We start from the raw sequence: 19,396 nt of genomic DNA, 5'->3' as shown, positions 1-19,396 counted from the left end.
GGCTCAGAACATGGGACCCACTCGCTGGCCCTGCTGTGAACCTTGCTCTTTCCCACCTCTCAGCCTTGTACAGGCTGTTCACTATGACTATAGAGTTACAGAGATTTGGAACAATCAAACAATGCAGGAGGAGAGTTTGGAGAGATTCACTTTATTCACCGCGGTGGGCTTAGAGAAAATGAATTCAAATTCTAAGCAAAGCTACAAGCAGAACTTGCCTTTTTATTAAGGAGCCAGCCCTAGGTGCACTTAGTGGTTATCTCGCAGCTGGCCTTGAAAACAACACAGTTCCATCCAATTAAAAAATGCACCTGGCATGGCATTGAGATTATGGGCATATCTAGTGTCTGGCCTACAAGGTCAGGCAGCTAAGTTTATCTTCCTCATTATTCAAGCAGGCTAAAGCAGTTATTTTTTTTAGAATAAGAGTCTGTCTAAAACAGCAGAAGAGAATTCTAAACAGTAGTTTTACAAAATAGGGGTTTTCCTTCTCATCCCCACCCCCCACCCCCCCCCTTGTCCCACAAGCTTCTCAGCCTTGTGGTACAATAACCAGGGATGTTATGGTGAACAGGGGTGTCGAAACTCTTTTAGTTACCAAGGCCTCTAGTACCACAGTCCCCATCAGTACCATCCACACTGAAGTCCAGTTCCTCTTCTGAAGGTGTCAAGTCTCCTCCTGGCCTGCGTGGAGCCCAGGCTAGGGATCTCTCGGGTGAGGCCGCTGGTTGCCAGGATCCAGGCTGTTTCCTGGTGCAGGAGCTGGGAGTGGTGTAGCCAGGTCTGGATGCTATCTACTTTAACAGCCGTGGGTGTGCTCAGGATAACAGTGTAGCATCCCTTTCAGGTTAGGGTGAGTCCTTGGGCAGTGAACTTTACCCACACCGAGTCCCCGGGCTGGAAGGGATGTACAGGGTCCGCGGTGGGCACTGGCAGTGCATCTCGAACAAGCTTATGGGTGGCTCTCTGGGTATACTGTAGAACCTGTAAGGACTTGAGTAAGGGAATGTTTATGAATTCCAACTTTTAGTTTCTCCCTGGCCCTGGGAAGAGTGGGGGAGGTCTACCATACATGATCTCTAAAGGGGGGAACCCCTCCCGGTAGGGGGTACACCTGGCCCATAAGAGGGTAAAGGGCAGGAGGATGGTCCAGTTTTCACCGGTTTCTAGGACAAATTTAGTTAAACTCCTTTTTAGAGTCCTGCTCATGCCTGTCCTAAGGCTTGAGCTATACTTTGAGATACCTTGGCTACAAAGGCGGGGCTGTTATCTGATCCTATGACTACTGGCAGCCCGAATCTAGGTATAATCTCCTGGAGTAATTTCTTGACAACTATAGAGGTAGTTTCTGTCCTAGTGGGGTATGCTTCAACCTAACCCGAGAAGGTGTCTATGAGAACTAGCAGGTACTTGTACTCTGATGCTGGTGGCTTAATCTCTGTGAAATCCACCTCCCAATGCTCTCCTGGGGAATTTCCCTGGGGCCCGAATTCCTAGGGGACCCTCTTACCTTGCTTAGTATTTACCTGTGCACAGACAGTACTTCTAGTGACTATGCTTCTAATACCTTATCTACGCCTATGTGGGTAGCCTGGTGTAACTGGGCAACTAACGTCCGACCTAGAGCCTCTGGTAGGGTCTGTCATCTGGTAGGGTCCACCAACCATCTGGTCCTTTGATGGCTTGCTTCTGTTCTGCCAATTCCTCCTCTTGTTTGATGTAGGAGGGGCTCTATCATAGGTCGGAGTCCCGCAGGGTTACTAAAACTTGTAAAGGCCCCACTGGTTTTTGGGCGGCTTCCTTGGCAGTTTTTGGTCTGTGGCTCTATTTCCTCTGGCTTCAATTGTCTCCCCTTTCTGATGTCCTTTGCAGTGCATTATTACAACTGCCCTTGGGAGCCAGATGACCTCTAATAAGGCTAATATCTCTTAATGTCCTTTCCGGCTGAAGTTGGTAACCCTCTTTCCTGGGGGATGGCACTGTGTCCCCATCGAAGGGCCTGGATTAAGGCCAAAAGTTCAGCTTTTTATACTGATGTCCCCCTGTTCAGAGACTGTGCCCAAATGGTGCGGTCCAGGGTGACTACCGCTGCCCCTGCATATCGGATGCCATCCTAAACATAACTGCTCCCATTTATGAACAGTACCTCATCTGGTGATGATAGCGGGCCATTTGTCAGGTCTGGGCGAGCTGTTTGTACTGCATCTGTTACCGCTGTGCAGTCATGAATGGGTTCTTCCTGATCATCATCTGGAAGCAGGCTGGCAGGGTTGATGGCCAGTGTCTTATGGAACCGGATGCGGGGCTGGTCCAGGAGAAGAGCTTGATACTGGGTGATCCTGGTGTTTGACATCTATCTCTCTGGAGCACCTCGAAGGAGGGCCTCCACAGCATGGGGTGTTGTCAGGGCTAGTTCCTGGCCCAGAGTCAGCTTATCTGCCTCCTTTACCAGCAATGTTGTGGTGTCCACTGCCCAGAGGCACGCTGGCCACCCTGCTGCCACGGGGTCTAGCCTCTTAAACAGATAGGCTACAGGTCTCTTCCAGGGACCTAGAGTCTGAGTGAGAACCCCTTTGGCAATGCCCCTTACCTCACTCACGTGGAGGTGGAAGGGCTTCGTGACATCTGGCAAGGCTAGGGCAGGTGCTGAGACGAGAGCCTTCTCTAGCTCCTCAAAGGCCCATTGTTCTACTTCGGCCCAGTTCAGCGGCTGTGTTGCCCCAGTACTTGAGTATAGATGTTTAGCAATCTCTGTGAGCCCCAGTATCCACAGGTTGTAGTATCCAACTGCCCCTAGGAATTCCTGCTCCGTCCCCCTCAAAGGATATGATGGCAGTCCAAATAGTTTCTGTAGGAGGTCACGTCTACACAGGCTGTATGGGCATTCTGGCATGACCAGAAATGAATGCGTTACCGTGTTCCTTCCGAGGTCCACAGTCCTTTTTGATGTCCAAGGAAAACAGGCAATTTGTCTGGTGGCTTCCTGGACTGCTGTCTTCTTAGAGGTTACAGGTCCCATCGGCTCTGTCAAGACTGAATAGGCTGCTCCAGTGTCCACCAGGAAACTAATAGGTTTGCCCCCCACTTGTAAGGTTACCCTGGGGGCTTAATGGAAAGGAACCCCGGTCCTGTCAGTCTTCTTCCTCTAAGTTAAAGACCCTTGGAGTCTGAGTCTCCCCTTTCTGCTTCTCTAGCTAACCTGCCAGGACATTCTTCCAGTGCCCCTGCTTCCTACAATAGGCATACTAATTCCTTCCTATTTGCTGCTGGCCTTTTCTTTCTATGTCCTTCAAAAATGCATAACCATGCCTCAAATCTTCCATTAAGTATTTCTAAACATATCTAGCAATCAATGTTTCAGTATTGTATGCTAGAAAAGGCAGAGGGAGGAGGGAGCAGGTCCAGCACCCTGTTCCCAGGCCTCCAGCCACTTGAAATTCAAAATGCCACATTCTTCCTAAGAGATAAGGATCTCAGATTCTGATAAGCCTGAAAAGGGGAATGGGGGAATTTCTAGTTGCCACTTTTAAGCCCCCTAACAGAACATGGTGAAAGTGTCCAAGGAGTCATGGGGGGGGGGTGTGGGTTCTTGGGTTTCATTGGGGCGCAGGGGGGTCACAAGGGAATTTCTCTCCCCGCCACGCCTCCAGCCACTCAAAACAACCCCTGGAGGGGATGGACACCAAGTGGGTGGAGGCAGGGAGCACCTGGCAGGTCCCAGGTGGTGAAGGAGGGCTCCCACTGACAGTCCACTCTCCGTTCCCACTGGGAAAAGCGCTTGCCTCCTGCCAATGAAGGTGGCATGGAGGAACCAGTGACCCCTACACTGCAATCAGACTCCCTGACCTTTCTGAAAAGCCACTCTGCTTGAGTGTGTTTCTATTAAAAATTACTGATCTTAAAACTATAACTTAAGAGATGACATATACATACAAGGACCAAGTGGCCTACAAAATATTTTTCTTTTCTTCTAAAGATTTTGCAATGTACTGTAATCATTAATCACATCAAACTTAAATGGCCAATTGAGACAAACACTTCTGAGACTGTTTCTCTACCACTGATTAAGACTGGGTGGCGGCAGGTGTCAGAAATAAGATTCATTTAGTTTTTGAGCTTGCTGGGCAGACTTGGTGATTTTGCCAGCTCCAGCTTCTTTCTTGTAAATAGTTAACTTTAAAATTTGATCCCTGCTTTAAACCTCTTTGGACTACAATTCTTACAACTTCATACCTTCAAATTAATAAACATAGACAGAAATGTTAGGCTGGCCGATTCCCCCTCTGACAGAGAGCAAGCACCCCTGGGAAACAGGAATCCCTGTGGCCACTCGGGGGTTGCTATCTGTCAGAGCACTCAGCCTTGAACAAATTAAATGTTTCTTTTTTTTCTTTTCACAGACTTCTACATATGAACAAATAATTATAACCAGGCAGACAAACAAAATATCAAACAAACATCTGTACTTATACCATTTCAGTAAACAAATATTCTTAAAGTCTTAGGATCTGAGCAGATAACAGGAACACTGCCTCTAAGTCCCCTGATGGGGGCCTCCCTTTCCCACATCCCAGGGCAGGATTCTTGACCCATGTTTTCAGCAAAACAGAAATGGCACTCATGTTGGACAAAGGAAACAAGATTAATAGACTTGTAGACTCCGCGGCCTCGCCACAGCCGCCGCTTTTTCTGGCTCTGCTGCCACCGCCACTGCAGGCCAGTGGGCGGGACCAGTGTGTTGAAGGAAAAAAAGTTAAAACCACTCCTGGAGTCTGCCAGAGACTGTGAAGGAAAAGTCATCCTGCAGTCCGGCTCGGGGAGGGACAGGTTACACATAGAGCGTTATTCCAGGAGAGGCAAAACCTTGCAAGGAACCTTGATAAAAAGCTCAGTAATCCAATCACCCAGTCAAATGCTAAACAGGAAGGGAAGAACTACTCAATGTCCTCTAAGAGGATTTCAACTAACTGACAACAAACTGACAAAACCTTGACAAATCAAAACTCAACAAATAATACACACATAGGGCCCAAATATGACAGACAAACACGGGACAAAAAGACAAAACAAATAGTCCTAACACCAACATGAAAAAACACACAAAACAAACACCTGTCGGGAGGGAGAGCCTCCAGCCCCTTCTGGGGGGTCCCTCTCTCCTCTCGCAGGAGAGATTTCTTTCGAGCTGAAAGCCTGGATGGCCTCCTGAAAGAAAAGATCTTTAATCCAGTTACAGATGCTATCAGAATCAGGATGAGAGAGGAAGGGAAAGACCAGGTTATGTCCTCTATGAGGATCCTAATAAATAACTGAAATTAAGTCAAATGAAACATATAACCACGAAGACAAAAGACTACACAAGACACATAACTAGGGTTAACTTGGTCCATAGATAGTTAATAATAACTTCAGCCTTAGTTCCACGTTGGACTATGATGTCACAGGCAGGGACAGGGCCTGTAAATCTCTGCCTTGCGGAGCTGTAAGCCCTGTCCCTGGAAGTCTCAGACCACCAAAAGAGACAAGAAAGCCATAAATAAAAGTTCTTTGTTCTTTGAAATATCACAAATTTATACTTTTAAATTAACCTTAGGACTTTAAAAATTCAATTTAATACAGCAAATTCACAAATCACAGCAAACTGAAACCCTTACTTATACAAACATACAAACAGAGAGAGGAATTTTTATTAGCTAAATGGGATGATTCCCTCCCATTGTGGTAGAGAGCAAACGTCTCTGAGAAAAATAACTCAGCAGCGCTGCTTAAGATGTTTGCAGACCATCGCAGTAGGTCCTATCTTTAAACAAATTAAACAATACAAAGAGATAACAAATACTCTATTCCTGACTCCTGATGATCGGTGGCGAGAGACAGACAAGGGAGGGGGTGACCTGTTTTCACAGATCCTCACTCAGATGCCCGCCTGGCCGCGTCCCTTGGAAGCTTAGATTCGTCTTAGCTAAGGTGCACCCATATAAATCCCGGGCCTGGTCACCTCCACATGGGGGTGAGTCACCGTTATGCCATATGATGAATCGCGGAACTGCAGGTTGGGGCCCACTCGAACTCCGTAACCGAAGTCGTGGAGCCACACAAAGGAGAGGAGAGGGCAGGCCCTCTCCCTCCACACTCACACACTTTCAGCAGACATTCACTCAGAGTTTAAACAACAATCCACCCAATTCCTGATTAATTTGCCTGAGGAAGCCAAATGGCTTCTGGGGAGGTGATCAAGCTCCCCCTTCCACTCACTTGGAGTGGGCTTAACTGACGGGGCCCCTACCTTACCGATTCTGTCGACAGGTCCAGAAGTGTCTGTCTGCTCTCTCCAGATGCTGGCCGGGTCCTGGGCTGAGGTCCGGGAGCGCCCAGAGTCCCCTGGTTTAACTCTGCTAATTCAGCAGAGCGGCGCCTCCCGGAGGCCTGTCCAACGCCCCTGGGCCCCTAACCCTGTCCACTCACCAGAGGCTAAAGAGCCAAGAATGGGTTGGCTTTCCCGGCCAATGCACCAAATTATGTTACAGAGATTTGGAACAATCAAACAATGCAGGAGGAGAGTTTGGAGAGATTCACTTTATTCACTGCGGTGGGCTTAGAGAAAATGAATTCAAATTCTAAGCAAAGCTACAAGCAGAACTTCCCTTTTTATTAAGGAGCCAGCCCTAGGTGCACTTAGTGGTTATCTCGCAGCTGGCCTTGAAAACAACACAGTTCTATCCAATCAACAAATGCACCTGGCATGGCATTGAGATTATGGGCATATCTAGTGTCTGGCCTACAAGGTCAGGCAGCTAAGTTTATCTTCCTCATTATTCAAGCAGGCTAAAGCAAAGTTATTTTTTCAGAATAAGAGTCTGTCTAAAACAACAGCAGAGAATTCCAAACAGTAGTTTTACAAAATAGGGGTTTTCCTTCTCATTCTTATTATTTGTGCTTTTGGTGTCATATTTAAGAAATCATTGCTTGTAATCTGACTGTAACTTGTAAACATCTGTCTAGAATTGATGAAATGTCCCCCATTTGGGTCCCAATCAGCTCAGCAGCAAAGACTATCATGTTTAGGAGCTGAGTATCACAGCAGGAAGGTAAAAATGAACAAATGAAAGTGTTTTAGAGGGAGAAGCTCACAGGCTAATCCCTCTAAAGATTCACTTTACACAAAGCTGAGACTTTAGGAAGTGTTAAAGGAAAATGATTACTAGAATAACATACATGTGATTAAAACACTCGATGTACTGAAAGTAGGAATTTTTCTTAGAAGATTAGTTTGAAATAGAATATGCCAGAGGCTCCCCCAAAGTGTCATCAAGGCTGCCTGCTCCCTCTCTGCCTCCATAAAGGGTGGAATTTGCCCCAACATACTACCCCACCCTTTGTACCTCTGTAGACATTCTTTCATCCAGAGAAGTCTTTTGTGTAATCTGGGAATGGATATTCAACATGTGAACATACCTTGCAGCCTTACTGCAGGACCAAATTTATTTCATCCTTAGCAAGTACCAGTGGAAGGACGAATCATCTTCTTGAATCTTTACAGCGAGGCTCCTGCCAGCTGGCTTTTCCTCAGTCTGACTGAGCAACCACAGACCTGGAAACCCAGACTTGAGCACTCCTTGGTCCTATCTTATCTGCCCCAAAAGCTGAGTGAGGACAGAACATGACTGTTTTTTAGAATCACTTTGATTAATAGTTGGTCATATTTTGTTACCACAAACTCTCCTGTTAATCCAGTGAACAAACATTTATTAAACACTTATTTTGTTGCCACTCACTGTGCTAGACTCCGGGAACACTACAGTCCTGCCCCTTCCTTCATGGGAAAGACAGACAGTAAACAAGAATCAGCCCCACTGTGGTCGGTGCTATGAAGATGACAAACGTGATGTCCTGAGTGAGGTAGGTAGGGATGGATGGATCAGGGATATCTGATCTTAGAACTAAGCAGGTGATATTTGAACTGAGAACTGGAGCATGAGAATAAGTCAGACTTTTCTCTCTGTGTGTGTGTGTGTGTGCGCGCGCGTGCGCACACACACACATCTTATAGATTTTTATTTCTAATAAAATAAATACCAATATAATATCCCAAATAAACAAAAGTGTGTGTCTTTTTGTGTTTTCCAGAGTATAATGGTCATGAGACCAAAAAGTGAGAAAACCACTATGGTTTATCCCCAGCTAGGATTGGTCCATTTCTTGTTCTGACCTCATAAGGTGCCATTGTGATGGAATCACAAACCACTCCCCAGCCGGGATTGGTCCATTTCTTGCTCTGACCTCATAAGGTGCCATTGTGATGGAATTGCAAACCACTCCTATAAAAAGGCCCTGACTGGGCCAAGGATTTTGTCCGTTATAGCCCAGGAAGCTGATTGTGGTGACCTGTGGACTTGGACTCCTTAGATAGGTTTTGCCGTTTTTTTCATTTTTGTTTGTTTTCTTATTTTTTTTTCATTTTTCTTTTATTTAATTTTTCTTTTTTTTTCTTTTTTATTTTATTTTATTTTTTTTCTTTTGTTATTTTCTTTTATTTATTTTATTTTATTTTTTATTTTGTTTTTTTTGTTATTTTCTTTTATTTAATTTAATTTTGTTTTTATTTTGTTTTATTTTTTGTGTTATTTTTCTTTTTGTTTTTCTTTTTTATTTTAGTTATTTATTTTGGTTTGTTATTTTGGTTACAATGAGTGATGACTTTGCAGCCCCCTCTGACACCCATAGTCTCTGTATTGGAGACTATGTACTCCAATCCAGGATTGGCCAGGGAGCCTGTGCCAAGGTGTATTTGGCCTGGCACGTGCTGTCTGGGACGGAGGTGGTGGTGAAAGCCATCAGTCTGAAGGGCTTCTCTCGATATGCTCGAGAGATCTATTGTCTTAAAAGCTTACAACATCCAAACATAACAGCGTTGTTTGAGGTGGTTACCACCCCAGACATGCTCTTCTTGGTGATGGAGCACCTGAGGGAAGGGGACCTGCGGCAGCGGCTGGAGAACCACGGCCCGCTGAGCGAGCGCCAGGCCCGCGCCGCGTTCCGGCAGGTGGTGTCGGCGCTGCAGTACTGCCACCGGCGGGGCATCGTCCACAGGTTTGATCGGCTCCAAACCCTGTGCTGCTGTCAAACTGTACCTGCTGCAGAGCTCTAAGGCGGGGAGGGAAAGCGGGGGGACCCTTCTCTAGAAGCAGCCCCTGTGCACAGGGCGGTGCCCACGTGCTCACACATTCCTCCCAACGCCCACAGGGACCTGAAGCCGGACAACATCCTGCTGGACGAGGACGGCACGGTCAAGCTGGCCGACTTCGGCTTCGGGCGGAGGGTGAGCGACGACTCCAAACTGAGCACCTTCTGCGGCACCTTCTACTACATGGCCCCGGAGGTCCTGCGGCAGGAGCCATATGATGGCCGGAAAGCGGATGTCTGGAGCCTGGGGGTGACCCTGTACAAGACCGTGACGGGGACGGTGCCGTTCCAGGGGGAGAGCTTGGCGAAAATTAAGGCGCAGGTCCTGGCCGGGCAGTTCGAGGCCCCGCACCGCATGTCCAGGCAGGGCGGCCAATTCATCAGGTGGCTCCTGACCGTCGACCCCAGCCAGAGGCCGACCCTGGAGGAGGTCATGCGGCACCCCTGGCTCAACAGGGGCCAGGAGGAGCTGAGGCCCTACAGCCAGCCGCCCGGGGGGGACCTGGACCCCCAGGTCCTAGAACTGATGCAGAGCCTCGGTTTCGAGCCAGACCAGGTAGAGCAGTCTGTAGGGGAGAGAAAATATGACAGGGACATGGGGACCTACCTGATCCTAAAGAAGATGGAGACCAAGATGCCAGGGAGAAAGGTCAAGGTCAGACCCTACCGCTCCCCTGACAGCAGTGACATTTCCTCAAGCTACGAGGCGGCCCAGCCCTCTGATGGGGGGACTGAAGAGGGGTCTCAGCCCTCTGATGGGGGGACTGAAGAGGGGTCTCATCCATCTGATGGGGGGATTGAAGAGGGGTCTCAGCCATCTGATGGGGGGGCTGAAGAGGGGTCTCAGCCATCTGATGGGGGGATTGAAGAGGGGTCTCAGCCCTCTGATGGGGGGGCTGAAGAGGGGTCTCAGCCATCTGATGGGGGGGCTGAAGAGCGGTCTCAGCCCTCTGATGGGGGGACTGAAGAGGGGTCTCAGCCACCTGATGGGGGGACTGAAGAGGGGTCTCAGCCATCTGATGGGGGGACTGAGGAGGGGTCTCAGCCATCTGATGGGGGGACTGAAGAGTCTTCCATCCTCCCACACTACCTGTGGTTCAACGTGACCGGGCCCCCACCCAGCCTGGAATCCATGGCCACCCCTCCCCCACTGGAATCCATCGAGTTCGGGACAGCTCCCCCCAGCCCAGACCTGCAGCTTGGCCCTGGGGGCTCCCCCTGGACCCACAGCCGCCGCCTCCGCAGCAGCAGCAGCATCAGGGGTGGAGCCCCAGAGGGAGCCGCCCCTGAAAGCTGCCGCCAAGCTGGGCAGCCTGAGGGCAGCACCCCCGCCTCTCCCTCTGCCCACAGCCAGGGCCGGCCGGGGTTGGCTAGAAGGGCCCTCCGAGCCTTCCTCAAATTCATGTGCTGTGGGGTACCCACCAGAAAGAGGCGTTCTAAAAGGAACAAAGTCAATCCAATGTAATTTTTAAAATTGAGAATCAAGGCAAGGGCCACAGTCAGCTCGAAGGTGCGGAGCTCCAGGAAGGCCGGGCGCGTGGTGCTGGAGACGAGCCAGAGGCTGGACCCAAGCAGCCGGGGAGAGCGGGGCCAGGACACCCGCTGCGTGTGCAGGTGAGAGGACTGGGTCCAGCCGACGAGGGAGGGTGCGCACCGCGGAGGCGGCCTCTGCTCGGGACTCACATCAGGAGGGTTTGTGTTTTGTTTTTAATTTTATGTCAAGTTTTATTAGTTACCAAAACAATGTGTACTGTTATAAAACTGTAAATGCTGTAGATATCTATAAAGCAGGAAGGGAAAAGCTGGGGTAATTCCATTCTCTAGAAGCAACCACTGTTAACAGTTTGGTGCCCACATGTTCAAACATTTCTTTCAATGCTCTGCAAACATCATTTTAAAAAATTATTTTTATTATAACAGATTTATGTTATTCATATTATCTTGCTAGTTGCTTTGTTTTCTTTTCTTTTAATTTAATAAATCTTTATTGTATCCAGCAGCACCGTGGTCTTCGGAACCCTGTTGCCCAAAATGCCTGCTGAGCTGGGAAGACTGCGTGGCGCCCCCTGGAGGTCAAGAGGAGGGGCCGCCCTCGCTGTGGGCCCACCCCCCAGCCCCCACCTGACTGAAACGTCATAGACCGGACTTTTTCCTGGGTCACTTTCCTCCCCTGCTCCTTGGCTCCCATGTTTGTGGGGCTTCTTATTAAAGCATTTGGTTCTCCCCCCACCCCCCCCAAAAAATAAAAGAAATCATTGCTTAATCCTACATTTGAGCCTATATTTTTTAACAATAGTTTTAGCTCTTATATTTAGCTCTCATAAATTTTTGTGGAAACTGAACATTTTAAATAATACAATATGGCAACTTTGAAAATCAGATTTCATCACTCAGTGTATTGTCACTGCTAGTTTTTTTGTTGCTATCTGTTTAGTGAATTTTATGAACAAATTCTGTAAAGCCTGTATTCCTTGTTGTGTGTGGTCACTGGATCCTCAGCTTGGTTAGCTAAGTGGTCAACTAGTGACTGGAGAAAGATTGCTCAAATGCCTGGAAGTAGTAAGTCCACCAGCTATTGTGGAGAGGCTTTGTGTGCCTGTTGAGGCACATCTTCAACCCTCAGGCACTTAACAGCTCTTGTTAGCCTTTACTTACTAGTACTGCTTCTGCAGAGCTACAAGGTCAGCCAGAGGTGAAAGATTAGGACCGTCTCTGGTCTTTCCTGAGTAGCACACATGCATGTGACCATCTAGATTCCCAGGAAGATGCTGGACTTCTCATTCTCCAGTTTTTACTTTTAAGTTATTCAGCTTTTTAAAAAATATGATTTTATTTTAGAGAGAGGGGAAGAGAGATAGAAGCTTCAATGAGAAAGAAACATTGATTGGGTGCCTCCTACACACCCCATGTCCACAGCCTTGGCATGTGCCCTGACTGGAATCAAACCAGTCATTCAACCACTGAGCCACCCCAGCCAGGCTAAGTTTTTCAGCTTTAATTTTTTAAATTATCTTTTCCAATTGTTATTGCTGTCCCAGGAAGTTGCAGTTTTAAACAAGTGCTGCTGATAACTTTCTACAAATGTCCCAGGACAAGGGCTATACTCACTAAGCTAGTTTGGTCAGGTTTGTAAGGCTAATACGGACCTGCATGGAGTTTTGAAAAAAGTAATTTTGACTATCTTTTTACATTACAGAAGCTATTAAATTTTTAGAGTCATTACCATCAATCTTTTCCAATATAATAGACAAAAATTATTTTCTATCTCAAATTCATATATTTACCTTTCTCTAGCTGTCTTGTAATGTCGTATTTATGAAATATGAATTTTGGGGGTAAAATAGGACAGGTTTAGGAAATATTAGAAGGAAATTAAGGGGACCATGGAGGGAAACGGCTGCAGAGCAGCAGAAGGTATATTTCCATAGAATAGGGGAGCTGGAAAGCTGCAACAAGTATATTCCACAGACTGAGGAAACTGGGAACAGCAAAATGTCTATATTCACAAAATACAGAGAAGGAAGCCCTTCATTCAGAAGGAGTGGGAGAAAGCCCAAAGGGAATAGGAAAACAACAGGGAAGGAGGGGGGTGGGAACATCACAAGTGAGGTTCAACCTTTGAGCACAGGAGTTACTCTAGTAACCAGTGTAAGGGAATAGTGACCAATCAGAGGGGATGTCAAGGCACCAGGATCTGCAGCCTTTATAAGCCATAGGGGAAGGAACCCAGTGGGACCCTTTCCCCCTCCCAAAGTGGGAGTCCATTCTGTGGGACTCTTTCCCTCTCCCCATGTGGGAGTCTGTACTTGTTCTTCAATAAATGTCCACCTTTATTATACCACTTTCTATCTGTGGATTCATTCTTCAATTCCGGCGGATAAATAATCTGTGTTCCAGTCCAAAAATGTATCATTTACATTCATTATTTTGTAGTATTTTTTTCAAATTGTTAATCAACTCTCTGAGAACCCTTTTATGAACAAAAAAAATTTCCTTTCCCTACTGGTTTGAATTTCCACCTTTTTAAAATACACTTTTTGGGCTCTTTATTTCCTTACAGAGATCTGTTTGTCAATCTGCACATAGGTATAAAGCCATTTGTTATTGTAAAATTAAAATATTATAATATTACACAACACAAATGCTCCCCTCCTTTACTTTCTGTTTTTCAAAATTTCTTGTGGTTTTTATCCATTTGCTATTACAGATAAATTTTAGATTCATTTTTGTTAAAACTTGCCTCCAAAGTAAAATATGAGATTATAATCTGTACTCTTTTGTAATTACATTAAACTTAAAAGTTAATTTAAGGAAATAGAAATTTTGTAATATTACATCAGCAAATACATGGGTATATTAATACCATTCCATTTATCCTCATTTATTTTATAGCACTCGGAAATTTTGTAGGTTTTTTTCCTTCAAACAGATTGAAATTACTTTGCATATTTACCTTTAGGTAGTTTATATTTTATTATTATTGTGAATATCTTCTTTTTTGCTGTATAGATTCGAAGTATATTTCTATTATAAGTACAATTTTGTTTAATGTACATTTTGAACTTGATTATTTGTTCTTGATGGACATTTCTGTAATGTGCATATGATACTACTTATGTTCCTTTCCATAAGTGCACTCATTCTTTATAGCAATTTCATTTGTCAGAATTTCCAGAACAATATTAAATATCAGTGGTGTTAGTAAATCTTCTCCCTTATTCCTAACTTTAATAAGAATGTCCTTCTCATTTTATCTTCACAAATAGCATTGCCTCTTGGTTTGAGTTAGGTTTTTCCATATCAAATTAAGGGAAATTCCTTCTTTTGGAATCTATGATTTCAAGAATTATTAATGAATATTCACTGTTAGCTTTTGAAAAATCTGTAGAAATTCTCATATTTTTTCTTCTTTTACATATTATATTAGATTTCCTGGGGTAAAACATTTTTAATTGGTTTAATAAACTATTTGTTCATGGTGCATCACTCTTTAATACACCACTAGATATAATAACTTACTAGATTTTACTTAGAATTATTACTTCTCACTATGAGTGAGATTGATTTGTAGGTTTTTTTTTTTTTTTCAGTATCATTTTTGTTACATTTTGGTATCATGAATAGGCTGGCCTTGAAAAACAATTGCAATGGTTTTCTTCCTTTGTTTTACCTCAGTTTACATACAATGGGAATTTTTATTAAAACTTTGAAAAAGTTACTTGGAATAAAACCCTGGACTTAAAGTCTCTTTAAAAAAACAATTCTTTGACAGCATTTTGAATGTGTTCCTTATGTATTACTCCATTGGGTTTAGTCAATTTCAATTATTTGTATTTTCCAAGAATTTTAATTGTTTCTCTTTAGTCAATTTTAAGTATTTATATTTTCCAAGAATCAGAGGAATCATAGGATGACCTCACTCCAGGATTATAACAAATATTTACCAAAAATTCCCATTTCTGACGGACTCCAAACATAAATAATAACCGTATTTTCCGGCGTATAAGACGACTTTTTAACCCAGGAAAATCTTCTCAAAAGTCGGGGGTCGTCTTATACGCCAGGTGTCTTATAGGGCGGGTGCTGAAACTTCCGAGCCGTACTGGAGAATCTGTGGTCACCACATATGGAGGGGGGAGCTCAAAAATGGCCGCACTCCATTCATTTCAGTGGAGCTGGACGGAGACCGCAAGTGTCTCCGGTCAGCTCCTTTTTGTGCCGCATACAGTCTGTCCGGCTCCATTGAAATGAATGGAGTGCGGCCGTTTTTGAGCTCCCCGCACCGTATGTGGCGACCGTATGAAAGCATCAAGGGCGGCGCTGTACAAGTACGGTAGAAGAAAATCCACTCACCAGGATTCGTGGAAAGAAGTGAATTAACATGGTCCCGATGACAAGGTGAGGGGGCGCCTCACCAGGAAGGTGTACGTGAAGGGCAGAGCAAGCTGCAGGCGTCTGGGACGCCCGGGGTATGGGAAAAAGAGATAGAGCGGCACTGTGCCCAGAAAAACACGCCTCTTTCACCCGGCTGGCCCGCGCCCTTGTATCCTATTACCGTACCTCCTCCTCTGCCTCTCCGATCTCGCTCCTGAGGACTGCAGAGAAGCGGCATTGATAACTCGCCAGGGACTTGCCCGGCACTTGCTCTCTCTCTATTGTTTGTTATCTTCCTCCTCTCATCATCAGTTCCAGTTTGGTCGACAGCTTAGAAAACAAACAGCATGGCAGCTCCCATGGGTTTATTGTCTTATCCTTCCTTTCAGCTTTAGAGTGAATTAGGAAAAGTTTAATCCACTTGCACTGTTTTATGATTACATGTTTGATGACAAACAGCCTTGTGTTTATAAGTGACAGTTTTCCTGCTAAGTACCTGCATGTCATAAGCCAGGGGTCCTCAAACTTTTTAAACAGGGGGCCAGTTCACTGTCCCTCAGAGAGAAGGAGGGGAGTCGGAGAGTGCGGCGCACATTCCACACATGCGCACTGCGGGCCCGGGATGAGTCGGCTGCTAAGCAGGACAGGCAGCGGCGGCAAAAACACCCTGCGGGCCGGATAAATGTCCTCGGCGGGCAGCATGTGGCCCGCGGGCCGTAGTTTGAGGACCCCTGCTGTAGACACTCCTTTGGTTGCTTTATCAACGAAGATATCTCCCTGTAATCTGGGATGGTTTAAATCTGGCCTTTGTTTCAGTGAGGGCCTATGACTAGAGGAGCTGGTCTATTCTGGCCTAAGGATTCTAGGATGTTGAGGCAGGGGGTGAAGGTAATGGAAGGAGCTGAGGTCAGAGGTGGCTGAAGGGTCTTTTGGAAGTCTCATTGATTGCCCAGTGAAATTTCCTCTGGAAGCTTCCCCCGCATTGGCCCAAAGCCTGCGCCTACCCACCCCACAGAGGAAGTTGGCTGTGGTTACACCGTCTGGCTCCGTAGTCAGGAACAGTGAGCGGGGAGGGCTACTCCATGGGGCCAGGGATGTAGAGAGGGGGGATCGGAGGTCAAGGAGCCAGGGCTCCGTGTGGCATCCGGTTTTAAACAACTCTGCTTAGAAATAGAAGAGAACCTCTCAGGAACGTGGGAGGACTCTGGCAGGCCTCCCAGGGCTGAGGCATGTCAAGTTCCTGCCAACTTGTGACGGAAGTGGGAGATTTGTGGGAAGGGAGGAGGGACAAGGGCATCAAGGGAGTGGACACAACCCAGAAGCATTTTTCTTGGTTAAAAACCCTGCTCTGAAGTAAACATGTTTCTGAAAATCAGGACGGTTTTTATTCCCCCAGGCTGTTGTGCACATGGTCTACTTCCTGTGAGTGCAATTATTCCCAGGTGCGTGTGTCTGTTTTCAGAGAAGGAATATTAGAAACTACTTGTGGTCTCTGCCTGAGAATGCTTTGAATAATGGAAAGTAAAAATACGCTCTACCTCTGTGTTTCTGAGGCAAGAACAGGCCTTCTAGATTCTTTCTTCCAAGACAGGGGGAAAAAAATGTGGGGAACGTTTTTTTCTCCGTGGAAGCTCCTTTTCAGTCCAGGAGAGCCAGAGCACCCCGTTCTACTCTGAAATAGTATTGAGGACTTCAAATAACTTTGCTTAGGTGAGTTCTATTTACCATAGTAGAACTTAACACAAAGAATTCAAAAAATTATTAATTCATTTAAAAGCAACAATACATACTAACATAAATAATATGTTTACGGGAAAAAAAAAATAGCTGTATGTTCCAAAGCGAAACAGCTTAGTGGGGAGGGTGGCATCATTTCATAGTTTTGCAAATCTGACTTCATAGGAGACAACAGGATTCGCATACCTGCTTCTGTACCCGTGTCTTGTGATATCGCATGTTATGTACCTGCTGGAAAGCTCCACTGTTCGCTCTCGAGAGAAGAAGGCAAATAGCATCTTAGTGTTATTACAAAAATAGTTTCGGCTTCACAGAGTCCCCTGAGAGGGTGTCAGCGGCGCCCAGATGTCCTCAGACCACACTTTGGGAACTGCTGCTCCAAAGAAGACCTCATGCTTCTTTCCCAACAGATGTGTACAAGCATGTCCACCGTGGTATTATTTGTAACCAAGAAAACCCCAACTTCAATGTTTATAAACAGAAGAACGGGATAAATTGTGGTGTACTCACAGTTATCAATGAATCTCACAACCAGTATTTTATAAAAATAATAAAATGTGATTTCATATTTATAGCGTCCAAAAACACATTAAATGTATTATTTAGGGGTAGAAATATGTGGTCAAACCTGAAAGAAGAGCAAGGATCGTGGTTGTCTCTAGGGAAGAGGGGAAGGAGAACATTGCTGAGGGGTATACATGAAGAGGCAGAGATATTTGTTTCAGTTATGGTGGGCTAATTATGCTCCAGCAACAAACAACACCTGAAGTCACAATGGCTCAAATACAGCAAACGTGAACTGTGGGCAAGCTAATAGGGCCTCCGTCAGTTGGTATGTCTCTAGTAGGTGTGAGAGGCGAGGGAAAATGGCAAATCATGCACTGGTTCTTAAAGGCCGCCCAGAAACGGCACTTTTTTTGCTTCTGCTTACCCCATTCTATTGGCCAGAGCAAGTCACATGGCCATGTGTAACTTCAAGGGAGTGAGGGAGTACAACCTGATCATGTCCCTAGAAGGATAGAAGGAGGGAAACTAACTGGGGTCATTTGATATTGTTCTACTTCCCAAGTTGAGTGGTGGGTTCACAGGTATTTGCTTACTTATGATATACTATATATTTATAGATAAATGAATGTATGCTTATTATATATTATCGATGTGTGTACCTTATTTAAATATCTACATTAGGTATAAATTATTGGAACGAAAGAAAGAAAAGAAAGGGGGGGGGGAGAGAGAATAGGCCCTTAAATATGCTGAACGAATTCATGTATTTGTATTAAAAATATGTAGTGGCCAAGAGAGAAAAAGGTGAGAGCTGAACTGAGAAACATTTGGAATTCTTTGAGCAGTGGTCTTTAAACTGGGATAAGCATATTCCCAGGATCCATGAAGACACTCTAAAGGGTTGCAATGCAGAAATTCTAAAGAAATCAATTTCTAGATGCTCACAGCCAGATGTCCTCTTTACTAAAACCGGTCTCCCTGGAACACTCACCAGAGTGGGCTGTTCACCTTTCCTCTTTAATAAATGCCCCTTTCCTGTGTTTTTCAGAAGAAAGATGTGGCCCATTCTGTCATCTTGTTTTTTGTAAAAATCTCCGGATTCCATAGAGAGAGTTCAAAGTTCTTGGTTATAGTCAAGAAAGTAAATTACTCTAAAGATTGGATTACAAATCCTTTTGCAAGTCAGATAGTATCTTATCATTTTAGCAAAGGTGCAGGAGAAACTAAAGAACTTTTAATATCTGATGATAAATCACTAATAACCTTATCATCATGTGTGACTTTTGTTCAAAGAGTCAAATAATATCACTACAATAAACCCCCTTCATTTTGAGCAAGTTTTCTTAGCACATACTTTTTAAAATGAAAATTAAAGGTAGAATTGGTGCTGAACCTAGAGAAAATAATAGCCATACATACAAAAAAAAAAAAAAAAAAAGAACCAATTATATAATGCAGAAAGGCATTTCCAAGAAAATGTTACTTTTTCGATTATAATCTTATCAAATGGTTCAATAAATGTGCTGATATATCTATGTTATTTTGATGAATTGTGTGTTATTACGAATTGTAATAACAACTAGTTCCAGATGAAAATCTTTTCACACTATAAACTCACGCTGTAAAATAGGACTTTATGCAATGATGGACATGTTTGCTATTTGTCTGTCAATATGGTCCATAAGCCACATGTGGCCATTAAGAACTTGAAATGTGGCTAGCATGAATGAGGAACTGAATTTTAAATTTTATTTAATTAAAAACTTTAAATACTCACATGTGTCTATAGTATTAGACAGCACAGCTTTAGAGCTTTATGGCCACAGAAATGGAAGGAAAAATTGAATGTGTATGCATTTTTTAAAAACTATATTTTTATTGATTTCAGCGATGAAAGAGAATCATTGATTGGAAATCAAGCCTGCAATCCAGGCATGTGCCCTGACGTGGAATCTAACCATAACCTCCTGGTTCACAGGTTGATGCTCAACCACTGAGCCACACTGGCCAGGCTGATGTATATACACTTTTAACAGAACTATGATAAAACAATTAATAAAACATTTTCATCATAAATTAAATTATTTTAAGATAA

General features: G+C 44.8%; 1 protein-coding gene across 1 annotated transcript; it reads left to right on the top strand.

Moving 5' to 3' along the window:
* Positions 1 to 8,686: 8,686 nt before the first annotated feature.
* On the top strand, positions 8,687 to 9,906 carry LOC114226743 (serine/threonine-protein kinase MARK2-like). Its single transcript, XM_054728533.1, has 3 exons — positions 8,687 to 9,090; positions 9,244 to 9,838; positions 9,883 to 9,906. The coding sequence occupies exons 1-3, from the start codon at positions 8,687 to 8,689 to the stop codon at positions 9,904 to 9,906; spliced, it is 1,023 nt and encodes a 340-aa protein (XP_054584508.1).
* The last annotated feature ends 9,490 nt before the right edge of the window (positions 9,907 to 19,396 follow it).

Source organism: Eptesicus fuscus, chromosome 16 (assembly GCF_027574615.1).
Source record: "Eptesicus fuscus isolate TK198812 chromosome 16, DD_ASM_mEF_20220401, whole genome shotgun sequence".
Classification (NCBI taxonomy): Eukaryota; Metazoa; Chordata; class Mammalia; order Chiroptera; family Vespertilionidae; genus Eptesicus; species Eptesicus fuscus.
This window is presented reverse-complemented; position numbering and strand designations above follow the sequence as displayed.

Excerpts from the sequence above, each read along its gene's own strand:
- LOC114226743 (XM_054728533.1), top strand. The coding sequence starts at position 8,687 with ATGAGTGATGACTTTGCAGCCCCCTCTGACACCCATAGTCTCTGTATT. Across the intron at positions 9,091-9,243 it reads CGGCGGGGCATCGTCCACAG|GGACCTGAAGCCGGACAACA; the intron begins GTTTGATCGGCT and ends CAACGCCCACAG. Across the intron at positions 9,839-9,882 it reads TGCCAGGGAGAAAGGTCAAG|CTACGAGGCGGCCCAGCCCT; the intron begins GTCAGACCCTAC and ends CATTTCCTCAAG.